At 43.0% G+C, this 12,598-nt stretch overlaps 1 protein-coding gene across 1 annotated transcript; it reads right to left on the bottom strand.

Annotated features, from left to right (window-relative positions):
- Positions 1 to 11,855: 11,855 nt before the first annotated feature.
- LOC307069769 (large ribosomal subunit protein mL54-like) lies at positions 11,856 to 12,263 on the bottom strand (the record flags this gene model as incomplete). The annotated part of the gene is made up of 1 exon (XM_079728094.1): positions 11,856 to 12,263. The coding sequence occupies one exon, from the start codon at positions 12,261 to 12,263 to the stop codon at positions 11,856 to 11,858; it is 408 nt and encodes a 135-aa protein (XP_079584220.1).
- Positions 12,264 to 12,598: the final 335 nt, after the last annotated feature.

Below are 12,598 nucleotides of genomic sequence, written 5' to 3'. Positions count from 1 at the left end.
TGGTCAAGGGAGAATTCTAAGACCACAGATTAGAATACTGTGGTATAAGAGAAACAGTCTAGAGAGCCAGGAGATCCAAGCCCCAGTTCCATTTCTATAACTATCTACCTATGGACCTTGAGTAAGATTCTTCTACTTTCTGAATCTGTTTTATTATTTTCAAAATGGTGGAGAGAATGTTAGCCCAGGTTTCTTTCCAGGTTGAACACTGTAAGATCAGTGGTCCTAAGTCCCAGCTGCACATTAGAATTACGTTCACACCACCTTCCAGAATGTGTTTTCTTTGTTGCAATATTACTTATCAATTTCTAACACACTTGATTATTTTCTTATGAGTTAGGTTTATTATTCACTTTCAGTATTTCCCCTTAAATTGAATTATTGGCCCCAATTCTCAGCCCTTGCCATGAACTTGGCAGGTCCACAACAAAGAAGTGGAACTTATTTTCCCACCTCTTATCTTTGAGCTCAGCTTTGAAACTTGCTCTGGGTAATGGAGTGTACACAGATGTGACTCAAGTAGGGGCCTGATATGTGCTTGCACAGTTGTACATACTCCCTCTTGTGATTCTGCCACTGGCATGAGCCATGAGAGAAACAAGCCCCAGGTAGTCCACTCGTCCACAGATGAGAAATACATGCAGTAGAGCCACCCCAGTTTACTCATAGTCCTGCAGCAAGAAAAATAGAGTCACCCCAGTCAGAATCAGAGCTGCCCAACAGAACCCTGCCTAATCAGCTGAGTCCCAGATGGCCTCCAGATCGGTGAGAATAAGTGCTTAATAAATTCTTAACTTTTCATGCCACTGAGATTTTGTGCTTGTTGTTATGTATTGTTGTGGCAATAGCTAACTAATACATCTTGCTAGAGAGAAAATGCCTAGAAAGTGTTTGACATAGAGAAGATATTCATTAAATGTTCATTGAATAAATGAATAAAATCTTAAAAATACTACAGTGCCTAGTCTGCATTCCTGATCAATTAAATCAGAATCTTTGATGATGAGGTTTGGCATAGACTTTTTTTTAGCTCCCAAGGTGATTCAAATACGCAGCCAGGGAAAAGAGCCACTGTTCTAAGAATTAGCTATTTTTCGGGAGCCGGAGGAAGATGGCGGAAGAGTAAGACGCGGAGATCACCTTCCTCCCCACAGATACATCAGAAATTCATCTACACGTGGAACAACTCCAACAGAACACCTACTGAACGCTGACAGAAGACCTCAGACCCTCCAAAAGGCAAGAAACTCCCCACATACCTGGGTAGGTCAAAAGAAAAAAAGAATAAACAGAGACAATAGGATATGGACGGGACCTGCACCAGTGGGAGGGAGCCGTGAAGGAGGGAAGGTTTCTACACACTACAAGCCCCTTCGCGGGCGGAGACTGCAGGTGGCGGAGGGGGAAAGCTTCGGAGTAGCGGGGGAAAGCTTCGGAGTAGCGGAGGAGAGCACAGCAACAGGGGTGCGGAGGGCAAAGCAGAGAGATTTTGGCACAGAGGATCGGTGCCCTCAGGCACACACCAGCCCGAGAGGCTTGTCTGCTCGCCGCCGGGGCGGGCGGGGCTGGGAGCTGAGGCTCGGGTATCGGCTTTCAGTCGGAGCGCAGGGAGAGGACTGGGGCTGGCGGCAGGAAGAGAGCCTGAAGGGGTTAGTGCTAGCCCGGAGGGAGTCCGAGGAAAGGGTCTGGAGCTACCGGAGAGGCAAGAGACTTTTTTCCCTTTTGTTGCCTGGTGCGCGAGGAGAGGGCATTCCCCTCCCTCCCCTCTGCCTGAGTGAGCCAGAGCCCCCGAATCAGCGGCTCCTTTAAACCCGTCCTGCCTGAGCGAAGAACGGACGCCCTCCGGCGACCTACGCGCAGAGGCGGGGCCAGATCCAAGGCTGAGACCCGGGAGTTGTGAGAGCAGAGACAGGGAAATCTCTCTGGGCAGCCTCGGAGGCAGTGGATTAAAGCTCCACGGTCCATTTGATGTGCCCTGCGTCTGTGGAGTGTATAAATGGACAGCGAATCATCCCAAATTGAGGAAGTGGACTTTGAGGACAAGATTTAAGACTTTCCCCCCTTTTTACAACGAATTATCCCAAATTAAGGAGGTGGACTTAGCAAGATTTCAGACTTCTCGCCCTTTTCCTCTTTTTACAACGAATTATCCCAAATCGAGGAGGTGGACTTGAAGAGCAAGATTTTTGATTTTTCCCCCTGCTCTCTTTTTGTGAATGTGTATGTGTAATCTTCTGTGTAAGATTCTCTCTGTATAGCTTTGCTTCCACCATATGTCCCAGGGTTCTATCGGTCCGTGTTTTTTTTTTCAATAATTACTTTTTAATTTTAATAACGCTACTATATTTCATACTTTATTCTATTTTACTTTACCTGCTCTTTCTTTTTTTCCTACCTTCCCTTCCTCCCTCCCTCCCTCCGCTCCTCCTTTCCTTCTTTCTTTTTCTTTCCTCCCTCCCTCCCTCCCACCCTTCTTCTTTCCACTTTCTTTTTCTTTCCTTCCTCCCTCCCTCCCTCCTGTCTTTCTTTCTTTCTTTCCTTCCTCCCTCCCTCCCTCCCTTCTTCCATTCACTCTTCCTTTTGCTTTCATTCCTCCCTCCCTCCCTCCTTTCTTTCCTTCTGTCTTTCCATCCTTCCTCCCTCCCTCCCTCCTTTCTTTCTTTCGTCCTTCCTTCCTTCCTTTCTTCCCTTCTTCCTTTCTTTCCCTCTCTCTTTCTTTCTTCTACTAATTCTTTCTTTCTACTTTTTCTCACTGTTATTCTGAGCCGGGTGGATGAAAGGCTCTTGGTGCTGCAGCCAGGAGTCAGTGCTGTGCCTCTGAAGTGGGAGAGCCAACCTCAGAACACGGGTCCACAAGAGACGTCCCAGCTCCACATAATATCAAGCAGCGAAAATCTCCCAGGGATCTCCATCTCAACACCAGCACCCAGCTTCAGTCAACGACCAGCAAGCTACAGTGCTGGTCACCCTATGCCAAGCAACTAGCAAGGCAGGAACACAACCCCACCCATTAGCAGAGAGGCTACCTAAAAACATAATAAGGCTACAGGCACCCCAAAACACACCACCAGACGTGGACCTGTCCACCAGAAAGACAAGATCCAGCCTCATCCACCAGAACACAGGCATTAGTCCCCCCCACCAGGAAGCCTACACAACCTACTGAAACAACCTTAGCCACGGGGGACAGACACCAAAAACAACGGGAACTACGAATCTGCAGCCTGCAAAAAGGAGACCCCAAACACAGTAACATAAGCAAAATGAGAAAGCAGAAAAACACACAGCAGGTGAAGGGGCAAAATAAAAACCTACCAGACCTAACAAATGAAGAGGTAATAGGCAGTCTACCTGAAAAAGAATTCAGAATAATGATAGTAAAGATGATCCAAAATCTTGGAAATAGGATAGACAAAATGCAAGAAACAGTTAACAAGGACCTAGAAGAACTAAAGATGAATCAAGCATCGATTAAAAACACAATAAATGAAATGAAAAATACTCTAGATGGGATCAATAGCAGAATAACTGAGGCAGAAGAACGGATAAGTGAGGTGGAAGATAAAATAGTGGAAATAACTGATGCAGAGCAAAATAAAGAAAAAAGAATGAAAAGAATAGAGGACAGTCTCAGAGACCTCTGGGACAACATTAAACGCACCAACATTCGAATTATAGGGGTTCCAGAAGAAGAAGAGAAAAAGAAAGGGACTGAGAAAATATTTGAAGAGATTATAGTTGAAAACTTCCCTAATATGGGAAAGGAAATAGTTAATCAAGTCCAGGAGGCACAGAGAGTCCCATACAGAATAAATCCAAGGAGAAATACGCCAAGACACATATTAATCAAACTGTCAAAAATTAAACACAAAGAAATCATATTAAAAGCAGCAAGGGAAAAACAACAAATAACACACAAGGGAATCCCCATCAGGATAACAGCTGATCTCTCAGCAGAAACTCTACAAGCCAGAAGGGAGTGGCAGGACATAATTAAAGTGATGAAGGAGAGAAACCTGCAACCAAGATTACTCTACCCAGCAAGGATCTCATTCAGATTTGATGGAGAAATTAAAACGTTTACAGACAAGCAAAAGCTGAGAGAGTTCAGCACCACCAAACCAGCTTTACAACAAATGCTAAAGGAACTTCTCTAGGCAAGACACACAACAGAAGGAATATACCTACAATAACGAACCCAAAGCAATTAAGGAAATGGGAATAGAAACATACATATCAATAATTACCTTAAATGTAAATGGACTAAATGCTCCCACCAAAAGACACAGAGTGGCTGAATGGATACAAAAACAAGACCCATATATATGCTGTCTACAAGAGACCCACTTCAGACCTAGAGACACATACAGATTGAAAGTAAGGGGATGGAAAAAGATATTCGATGCAAATGGAAATCAAAAGAAAGCTGGAGTAGCAATTCTTATATCAGACAAAATAGACTTTAAAATAAAGACTATTAGAAGAGACAAAGAAGGACACTACATAACGATAAAGGGATCGATCCAAGAAGAAGATATAACAATTGTAAATATTTATGCACCCAACATAGGAGCACCTCAATACATAAGGCAAATACTAACAGCCATAAAAGGGGAAATCGACAGTAACACAATCATAGTAGGGGACTTTAACACCCCACTTTCACCAATGGACAGATCATCCAAAATGAAAATAAATAAGGAAACACAAGCTTTAAATGATACATTAAACAAGATGGACTTAGTTGATATTTATAGGACATTCCATCCAAAAACAACAGAATACACATTTTTCTCAAGTGCTCATGGAACATTCTCCAGGATAGATCATATCTTGGGTCACAAATCAAGCCTTGGTAAATTTAAGAAAATTGAAATTGTATCAAGTATCTTTTCCGACCACAATGCTATGAGACTAGACATCAATTACAGGAAAAGATCTGTAAAAAATACAAACACATGGAGGCTAAACAATACACTACTCAATAACGAAGTGATCACTGAAGAAATCAAAGAGGAAATTAAAAAATACCTAGAAACAAATGACAATGGAGACACGACGACCCAAAACCTATGGGACGCAGCAAAAGCAGTTCTAAGGGGGAAGTTTATAGCAATACAATCCCACCTTAAGAAACAGGAAACATTTCGAGTAAACAACCTTACCCTGCACCTAAAGCAATTAGAGAAAGAAGAACAAAAAACCCCCAAAGTTAGCAGAAGGAAAGAAATCATAAAGATCAGATCAGAAATAAATGAAAAAGAAATGAAGGAAACAATAGCAAAGATCAACCAAACTAAAAGCTGGTTCTTTGAGAAGATAAACAAAATTGACAAACCATTAGACAGACTCATCAAGAAAAGAAGGGAGAAGACTCAAATCAACAGAATTAGAAATGAAAAAGGAGAAGTAACAACTGACACTGCAGAAATACAAAAGATCATGAGAGATTACTACAAGCAACTCTATGCCAATAAAATGGACAACCTGGAAGAAATGGACAAATTCTTAGAAATGCACAACCTACCAAGACTGACACAGGAAGAAATAGAAAATATGAATAGACCAATCACAAGCACTGAAATTGAAACTGTGATTAAAAATCTTCCATCAAACAAAAGCCCAGGACCAGATGGCTTCACAGGCGAATTCTATCAAACATTTAGAGAAGAGCTAACACCCATCCTTCTCAAACTCTTCCAAACAATATCAGAGGACGGAACACTCCCAAACTCATTCTATGAGGCCACCATCACCTTGATACCAAAACCAGACAAGGATGTCACAAAGAAAGAAAACTACAGGCCAATATCACTGATGAACATAGATGCAAAAATCCTCAACAAAATACTAGCAAACAGAATCCAACAACACATTAAAAGGATCATACACCATGATCAAGTGGGGTTTATTCCAGGAATGCAAGGATTCTTCAATATACGCAAATCAATCAATGTGATACACCATATTAACAAGTTGAAGGAGAAAAACCATATGATCATCTCAATAGATGCAGAGAAAGCTTTCGACAAAATTCAACACCCATTTATGATAAAAACCCTGCAGAAAGTAGGCATAGAGGGAACTTTCCTCAACATAATAAAGGCCATATATGACAAACCCACAGCCAACATTGTCCTCAATGGTGAAAAACTGAAACCATTTCCACTAAGATCAGGAACAAGACAAGGCTGCCCACTCTCACCACTCTTATTCAACCTAGTTTTGGAAGTTTTAGCCACAGCAATCAGAGAAGAAAAGGAAATAAAAGGAATCCAAATTGGAAAAGAAGAAGTAAAGCTGTCACTGTTTGCAGATGACATGATACTATACATAGAGAATCCTAAAGATGCTACCAGAAAACTACTATAGCTAATCAATGAATTTGGTAAAGTAGCAGGATACAAAATTAATGCACAGAAATCTCTGGCATTCCTGTACACTAATGATGAAAAATCTGAAAATGAAATCAAGAAAACACTCCCATTTACCATTGCAACAAAAAGAATAAAATATCTAGGAATAAACCTACCTAAGGAGACAAAAGACCTTTATGCAGAAAATTATAAGACACTGATGAAAGAAATTAAAGAGGATACAAATAGATGGAGAGATATACCATGCTCCTGGATTGGAAGAATCAATATTGTGAAAATGACTCTACTACCCAAAGCAATCTACAGATTCAATGCAATCCCTATCAAACTACCACTGGCATTTTTCACAGAACTAGAACAAAAAATTTCAAAATTTGTTTGGAAAAACAAAAGACCCCGAATAGCCAAAGCAATCTTAAGAACGAAAAATGGAGCTGGAGGAATCAGGCTCCCTGACTTCAGACTATACTACAAAGCTACAGTAATTAAGACAGTGTGGTACTGGCATAAAAACAGAAAGATAGATCAGTGGATCAGGATAGAAAGCCCAGAGATAAACCCACGCACATATGGCCAACTTATCTTTGATAAAGGAGGCAGGAATGTACAGTGGAGAAAGGACAGCCTCTTCAATAAGTGGTGCTGGGAAAACTGGACAGGGACATGTAAAAGTATGAGATTAGATCATTCCCTAACACCATACACAAAAATAAGCTCAAAATGGATTAAAGACCTAAATGTAAGGCCAGAGACTATCAAACTCTTAGAGGAAAACATACGTAGAACACTCTATGACATAAATCACAGCAAGATCCTTTTGGACCCACCTCCTAGAGAAATGGAACTAAAAACAAAGATAAACAAATGGGACCTAATGAAACTTCAAAGCTTTTGCACAGCAAAGGAAACCATAAACAAGACCAAAAGACAACCCTCAGAATGGGAGAAAATATTTGCAAATGAAGCAACTGACAAAGGATTAATCTCCAAAATTTATAAACAGCTCATGCAGCTCAATAGCAAAAAAACAAACAACCCAATCCAAAAATGGGCAGAAGACTTAAATAGGCATTTCTCCAAAGAAGATATACAGACTGCCAACAAACACATGAAAGAATGCTCAACATCATTAATCATTAGAGAAATGCAAATCAAAACTACAATGAGATATCACCTCACACCAGTCAGAATGGCCATCATCAAGAAATCTACAAACAATAAATGCTGGAGAGGGTGTGGAGAAAAGGGAACACTCTTGCACTGCTGGTGGGAATGTGAATTGGTACAGCCACTATGGAGAACAGTATGGAGGTTCCTTAAAAAACTAAAAATAGAACTACCATATGACCCAGCAATCCCACTACTAGGCATATACCCTGAGAAGACCATAATTCAAAAAGAGACATGTACCAAAATGTTCATTGCAGCTCTATTCACAATAGCCCGGAGCTGGAAACAACCTAAGTGTCCATCATCGGATGAATGGATAAAGAAGATGTGGCACATATATACAATGGAATATTACTCAGCCATAAAAAGGAACGAAACTGAGCTATTTGTAATGAGGTGGATAGACCTAGAGTCTGTCATACAGAGTGAAGTAAGTCAGAAAGAGAAAGACAAATACCGTATGCTAACACATATATATGGAATTAAAAAAAAATGTCATAAAGAACCTAGGGGTAAAACGGGAATAAAGACACAGACCTACTTGAGAACGGACTTGAGGATATGGGGAGGGTGAAGGGTAAGCTGTGACAAAGTGAGAGAGAGGCATGGACATATATACACTACCAAACGTAAGGTGGATAGATAGTGGGAAGCAGCCGCAGAGCACAGGGAGATCAGCTCGGTGCTTTGTGACCGCCTGGAGGGGTGGGATAGGGAGGGTGGGAGGGAGGGAGACGCAATAGGGAAGGGATGTGGGAACAGATGTGTATGTATGACTGATTCACTTTGTTATAAAGCAGAAACTAATTAAAAAAAAAAAAAAAACTGAGGCTAATACAAGCAACTCATGCAGCTCAATAGCAAAAAAACAAACAACCCAATCCAAAAATCCAACCCAAGACCTAAATAGACACCTCTCCAAAGAAGATATACAGATTTCCAACAAACACATGAAAGAATACTCAACATCATTAATCATTAGAGAAATGCAAATCAAAACTACAATGAGATATCATCTCACACCGGTCAGAATGGCCATCATCAAAAAATCTACAAACAATAAATGTTGGAGAGGGTGTGGAGAAAAGGGAACCCTGTTGCACTGCTGGTGGGAATGTAAATTGATACAGCCACTATGGAGAACAGTATGGAGGTTCCTTAAAAAACTAAAAATAGAACTACCATACGACCCAGCAATCCCACTACTGGGCATATACCCTGAGAAAACCATAATTCAAAAAGAGTCATGTACCAAAATGTTCATTGCAGCTCTATTTACAATAGCCAGGACATGGAAGCGACCTAAGTGTCCATCAACAGATGAATGGATAAAGAAAATGTGGCACATATATACAATGGAATATTACTCAGCCATAAAAAGGAACGAAACTGATTTATTTGTAGTGAGGTGGATGGACCTAGAGACTGTCATAAAGAGTGAAGTAAGTCAGAAAGAGAAAAACAAATACCGTATGCTAACACATACATATGGAATCTAAAAAAAAAAAAAAAGAAAAAAAAAGAAAATGGTCAGAAGAACCTAGGGGCAAGACGGGAATAAAGATGCAGACCTACTAGAGAATGGACTTGAGGATACGGGGAGGGGGAAGGGTAAGCTGTGACAAAGTGAGAGAGTGGCGTGGACATATATACACTACCAAACGTAAAACAGATAGCTAGTGGGAAGCAGCTGCATAGCACGAGAGATCAGCTTGGTGCTTTGTGACCACCTAGAGGGGTGGGATAGGGAGGATAGGAGGGAGGGAGATGCAAGAGGGAAGAGATGTGGGGACATATGTATATGTATAACTGATTCACTTTGTTATAAAGCAGAAACTGACACACCATTGTAAAGCAATTATACTCTAATAAAGATGTTTAAAAAAACAAAAACAAAAAAAACTCAAAAAAAAAAAAAAAAGAATTAGCTATTTTTGATAGAGTGTATTGGTGAAACACACAGGCTTTGGAATCAAACAGATGTGTTCAGGCCCTGACTCTACCACTTACTATGTGACAACCACGGAATTAACATCTCTAAGCCTCAGATTCCTCAACTATTAAATAGGGATAACAACAGTTTATAACAACAGTTGATCACAACCTTTCTTAAAAGGTTATTATGAGGATTAAATGAAGTATGCATACGAAGTATTCAGTACACTACATGGTACACAGTAAGGGCTCAATAATCCTAAACTATAGCTAATGTTGGCATTGCTGTATCATTTGATAAAGAGTAAAAATGTCTGAACTCAGATAGACCTTACTTAAATTCCATTTCCACTGCTTTCTAGCAAGATGACTTCGAGTAAAGTTACTTAAACTCCTGAGACTACAGTAACCCATCTGTAAAATATGGTGATAATAATGACTACTTCATTATTTTGTTGTGAGGATTAAATAAGATGACACACATAAAACTTTTAGCAAAGGACCAAGTGCGATATAAATAATGTTAGAGAAAAATAAGTTGGCATTTATTATAACTGACAGAAAGAAGTTACATTCTATTAAAATCTCCACATAACAACTTCTTATGAGACAGTGTTCCCAGCACAGTGTTATATTCCCACATCCTGGGTTCTTTTCCCAGTCACTAGGAATAGCATGTCCTCTAAAAAGTAGAAAAAAAATTCTCTAGTTACAAATTACTCCGGTAAGCACTCCTGCCCTCAGGTAATGGAGCTGGAGGGGTACATGGTCACTCACTCTCTTCCTAGGCAATCTCTACGATGCCCATGATTTCAATCATTCCTTACAACTCCTAATTGTTTATCCCAGTCTAGCCCTCTTCTCTCAGATCCAGATTTATTCATCTAACGGCTTACTCAACATCTCCACTTAGATGCTGACACCTCTCTTTTTCTTACCTCTGCTGATAACTACTGTTTGGTTTGTCCCGCATTCTTTCACTGATCTTGGTTTTGATAAGATATCCCATATATCTTGTGTGTGTGTGTGTGTGTGTGTGTGTGGCAGGGTTGCAATTTAATAGGGTAGTCAGGGAGGCGTCAATGAGAAGGCAACATCGGAGCAAAGGCCTGGAGGTGAAAGAGGGAGCCTTGAGAACATCCGGGGGAAGAGCGGCGCATGCAGAGGGCCCAGGGGCAGCACCATGCTTGGCACGTTGGATGAACAGTGAGGAGGCCCGTGGCCATTACAACTTCTGTTTTTACTGAGAGCCATGGGGAATCATGGGAGGGTTGGGACGATCCGCCTGCCCAGAACAGGCCACCAGCGAGGGCAGGTGTGGGGTAATCTGCCTGTCAGAGTCCTCCTAAGAGGATGAGGGCCCTCATTTTCCTGGGACCAGACAGAATTAGCCTCTGGGACCCTGCCCTGCCCTACCTGTCCAGCTCTGGAGGAGCCTGGAGGGCAAGAGGGCCCTGGTCCAGCCCCCCAAGCAGTGTGGTCCTGGCACTGTGTGTGTGTGTCCTCCAGCTTCCTTCAATCTGGTGGGCACCAGTGGGGGTGGATGGACAGGAGAATGATGAGTAAGCCCAGGTCCCTCAGCTCAAGTGACTGGCCAGTGAAGATAACCCCTGTGACCCTGGCAGAAAGGAATGAGAAGTCCCTTCCTTCTGGCTGGGCTTACTGAACTGGATAGGGGGGTGTCAGCTAGAAGCCCTGGAGCCACCCCTGCCCGAGGGAACTACCCACTGGAGTTAAAAGGACCCAGAGATGGAGAGCCACATAGCTGAATACTGAAGCACCTGGATCCAGCCATGCCTGAAGTCAGACCGTACCCCTGGACATTTCAGTCCCTGAAGCTCACAAAGACTCTCTTCTGCTCCGGATGACTTGATTCAGCCGTGAGTCCAGTGCAACCCAGAGCGGCTTGGCTAGAAAACCCTTCCCCTCGAGGATGGAGGTTGGGGCCTCTTGGGCAATGCTAGGAATTCCAGAAATGAAGGTGAGCAGCTCAGTGAGGCTGGGAGGGGAAGATGGACCTGCAGACGCCCAGCAATCATTGGGCGGAGACTGGGCCATGGGACCACTGGGTCTGAAGTGCCCACCTCCCCACTGCCTGCCCCATGTCCCTCCTGGCCCTGACATGCGACAACACCCAGAGGCATCTGGAGCCTGCCAGCAATTGCCCCAAGAAGTCTTTATTGGCCCCCAGGGCCCTGATTCAGCCTCAATGCAGGGGCCATCCAGTAACCCCAGTGAGGGTGGTAGTCTCCTCTGTTCTCGGAGAAGTCTGTTTTTCCAGAAAACAAAAAGTCCAGGGGGTGGGCTGGGGGAGGTACCCACCGCATCTCCTCCAGGTCACTGGAGGGTCATGGTGTTCTGGTCCCTCCCCCTCTAGTATTTCTCGTTCTTGCTCAGCCAGTAGTGGTGCCAAATGTTGTGTTTCCACAGCAGCCAACAGTACTCCTGGGTCTCAGGGTCCAGCTCCTCCAGATTCTTGGGGGGACCCACGTTCATCTGGAACAGCCACTCTGGGTACTCGGAATCCGCCTTCAGGACCACATCCTGGCCCTCCTTGTAGATGTTGACACCCGTGGCGTGCGTGGTGAGCTGGATGGGGTCTGTACATACCTCTGGGTCCTTCAGGGCGTCACCGACCACAGCGCCCTTGCCCCCCTTAATGACCGGTCTCTTGGCATAATCTCGTACATGGAGTCTTACAGAAGCGGCGGGGTCTGGGAGCTCCCGAACCCGCCAGCCGGCCGAGCTCCACGTAGCACCGAATAGGCACCTGGCCGCCATGACGTATCCCGGCCGCCTGCACGTGCACGTTTCCCTCCCATATCTCTTAATGGAATAATCAGATTCTCTGTGCCTGAATTTTAAAACCTGAGTGGGGACTATAGAGACAGAGGTTCTGATACCCAAATGCTCCAGGCTTCCTTAGTTCCTGACCTCCCTGGAACCTTGTTTCTGAGCACTTCATGTAGTTTCAAGTAACTCCAGTATCCTTCCAAAACTCTCTATTTTTGCTCGAGTTAAGTTATTCAGAATCAATTTCTATTGCCTGCAACTAAAGAACTCTGACATAGAAATTATACCAGAAACACTAACAACAAGCTATCAGAAAGAGAAAT

This window comes from Hyperoodon ampullatus (genome assembly GCF_949752795.1).
Source record: "Hyperoodon ampullatus genome assembly, chromosome: X".
Lineage (NCBI taxonomy): Eukaryota > Metazoa > Chordata > Mammalia > Artiodactyla > Ziphiidae > Hyperoodon > Hyperoodon ampullatus.
This window is presented reverse-complemented; position numbering and strand designations above follow the sequence as displayed.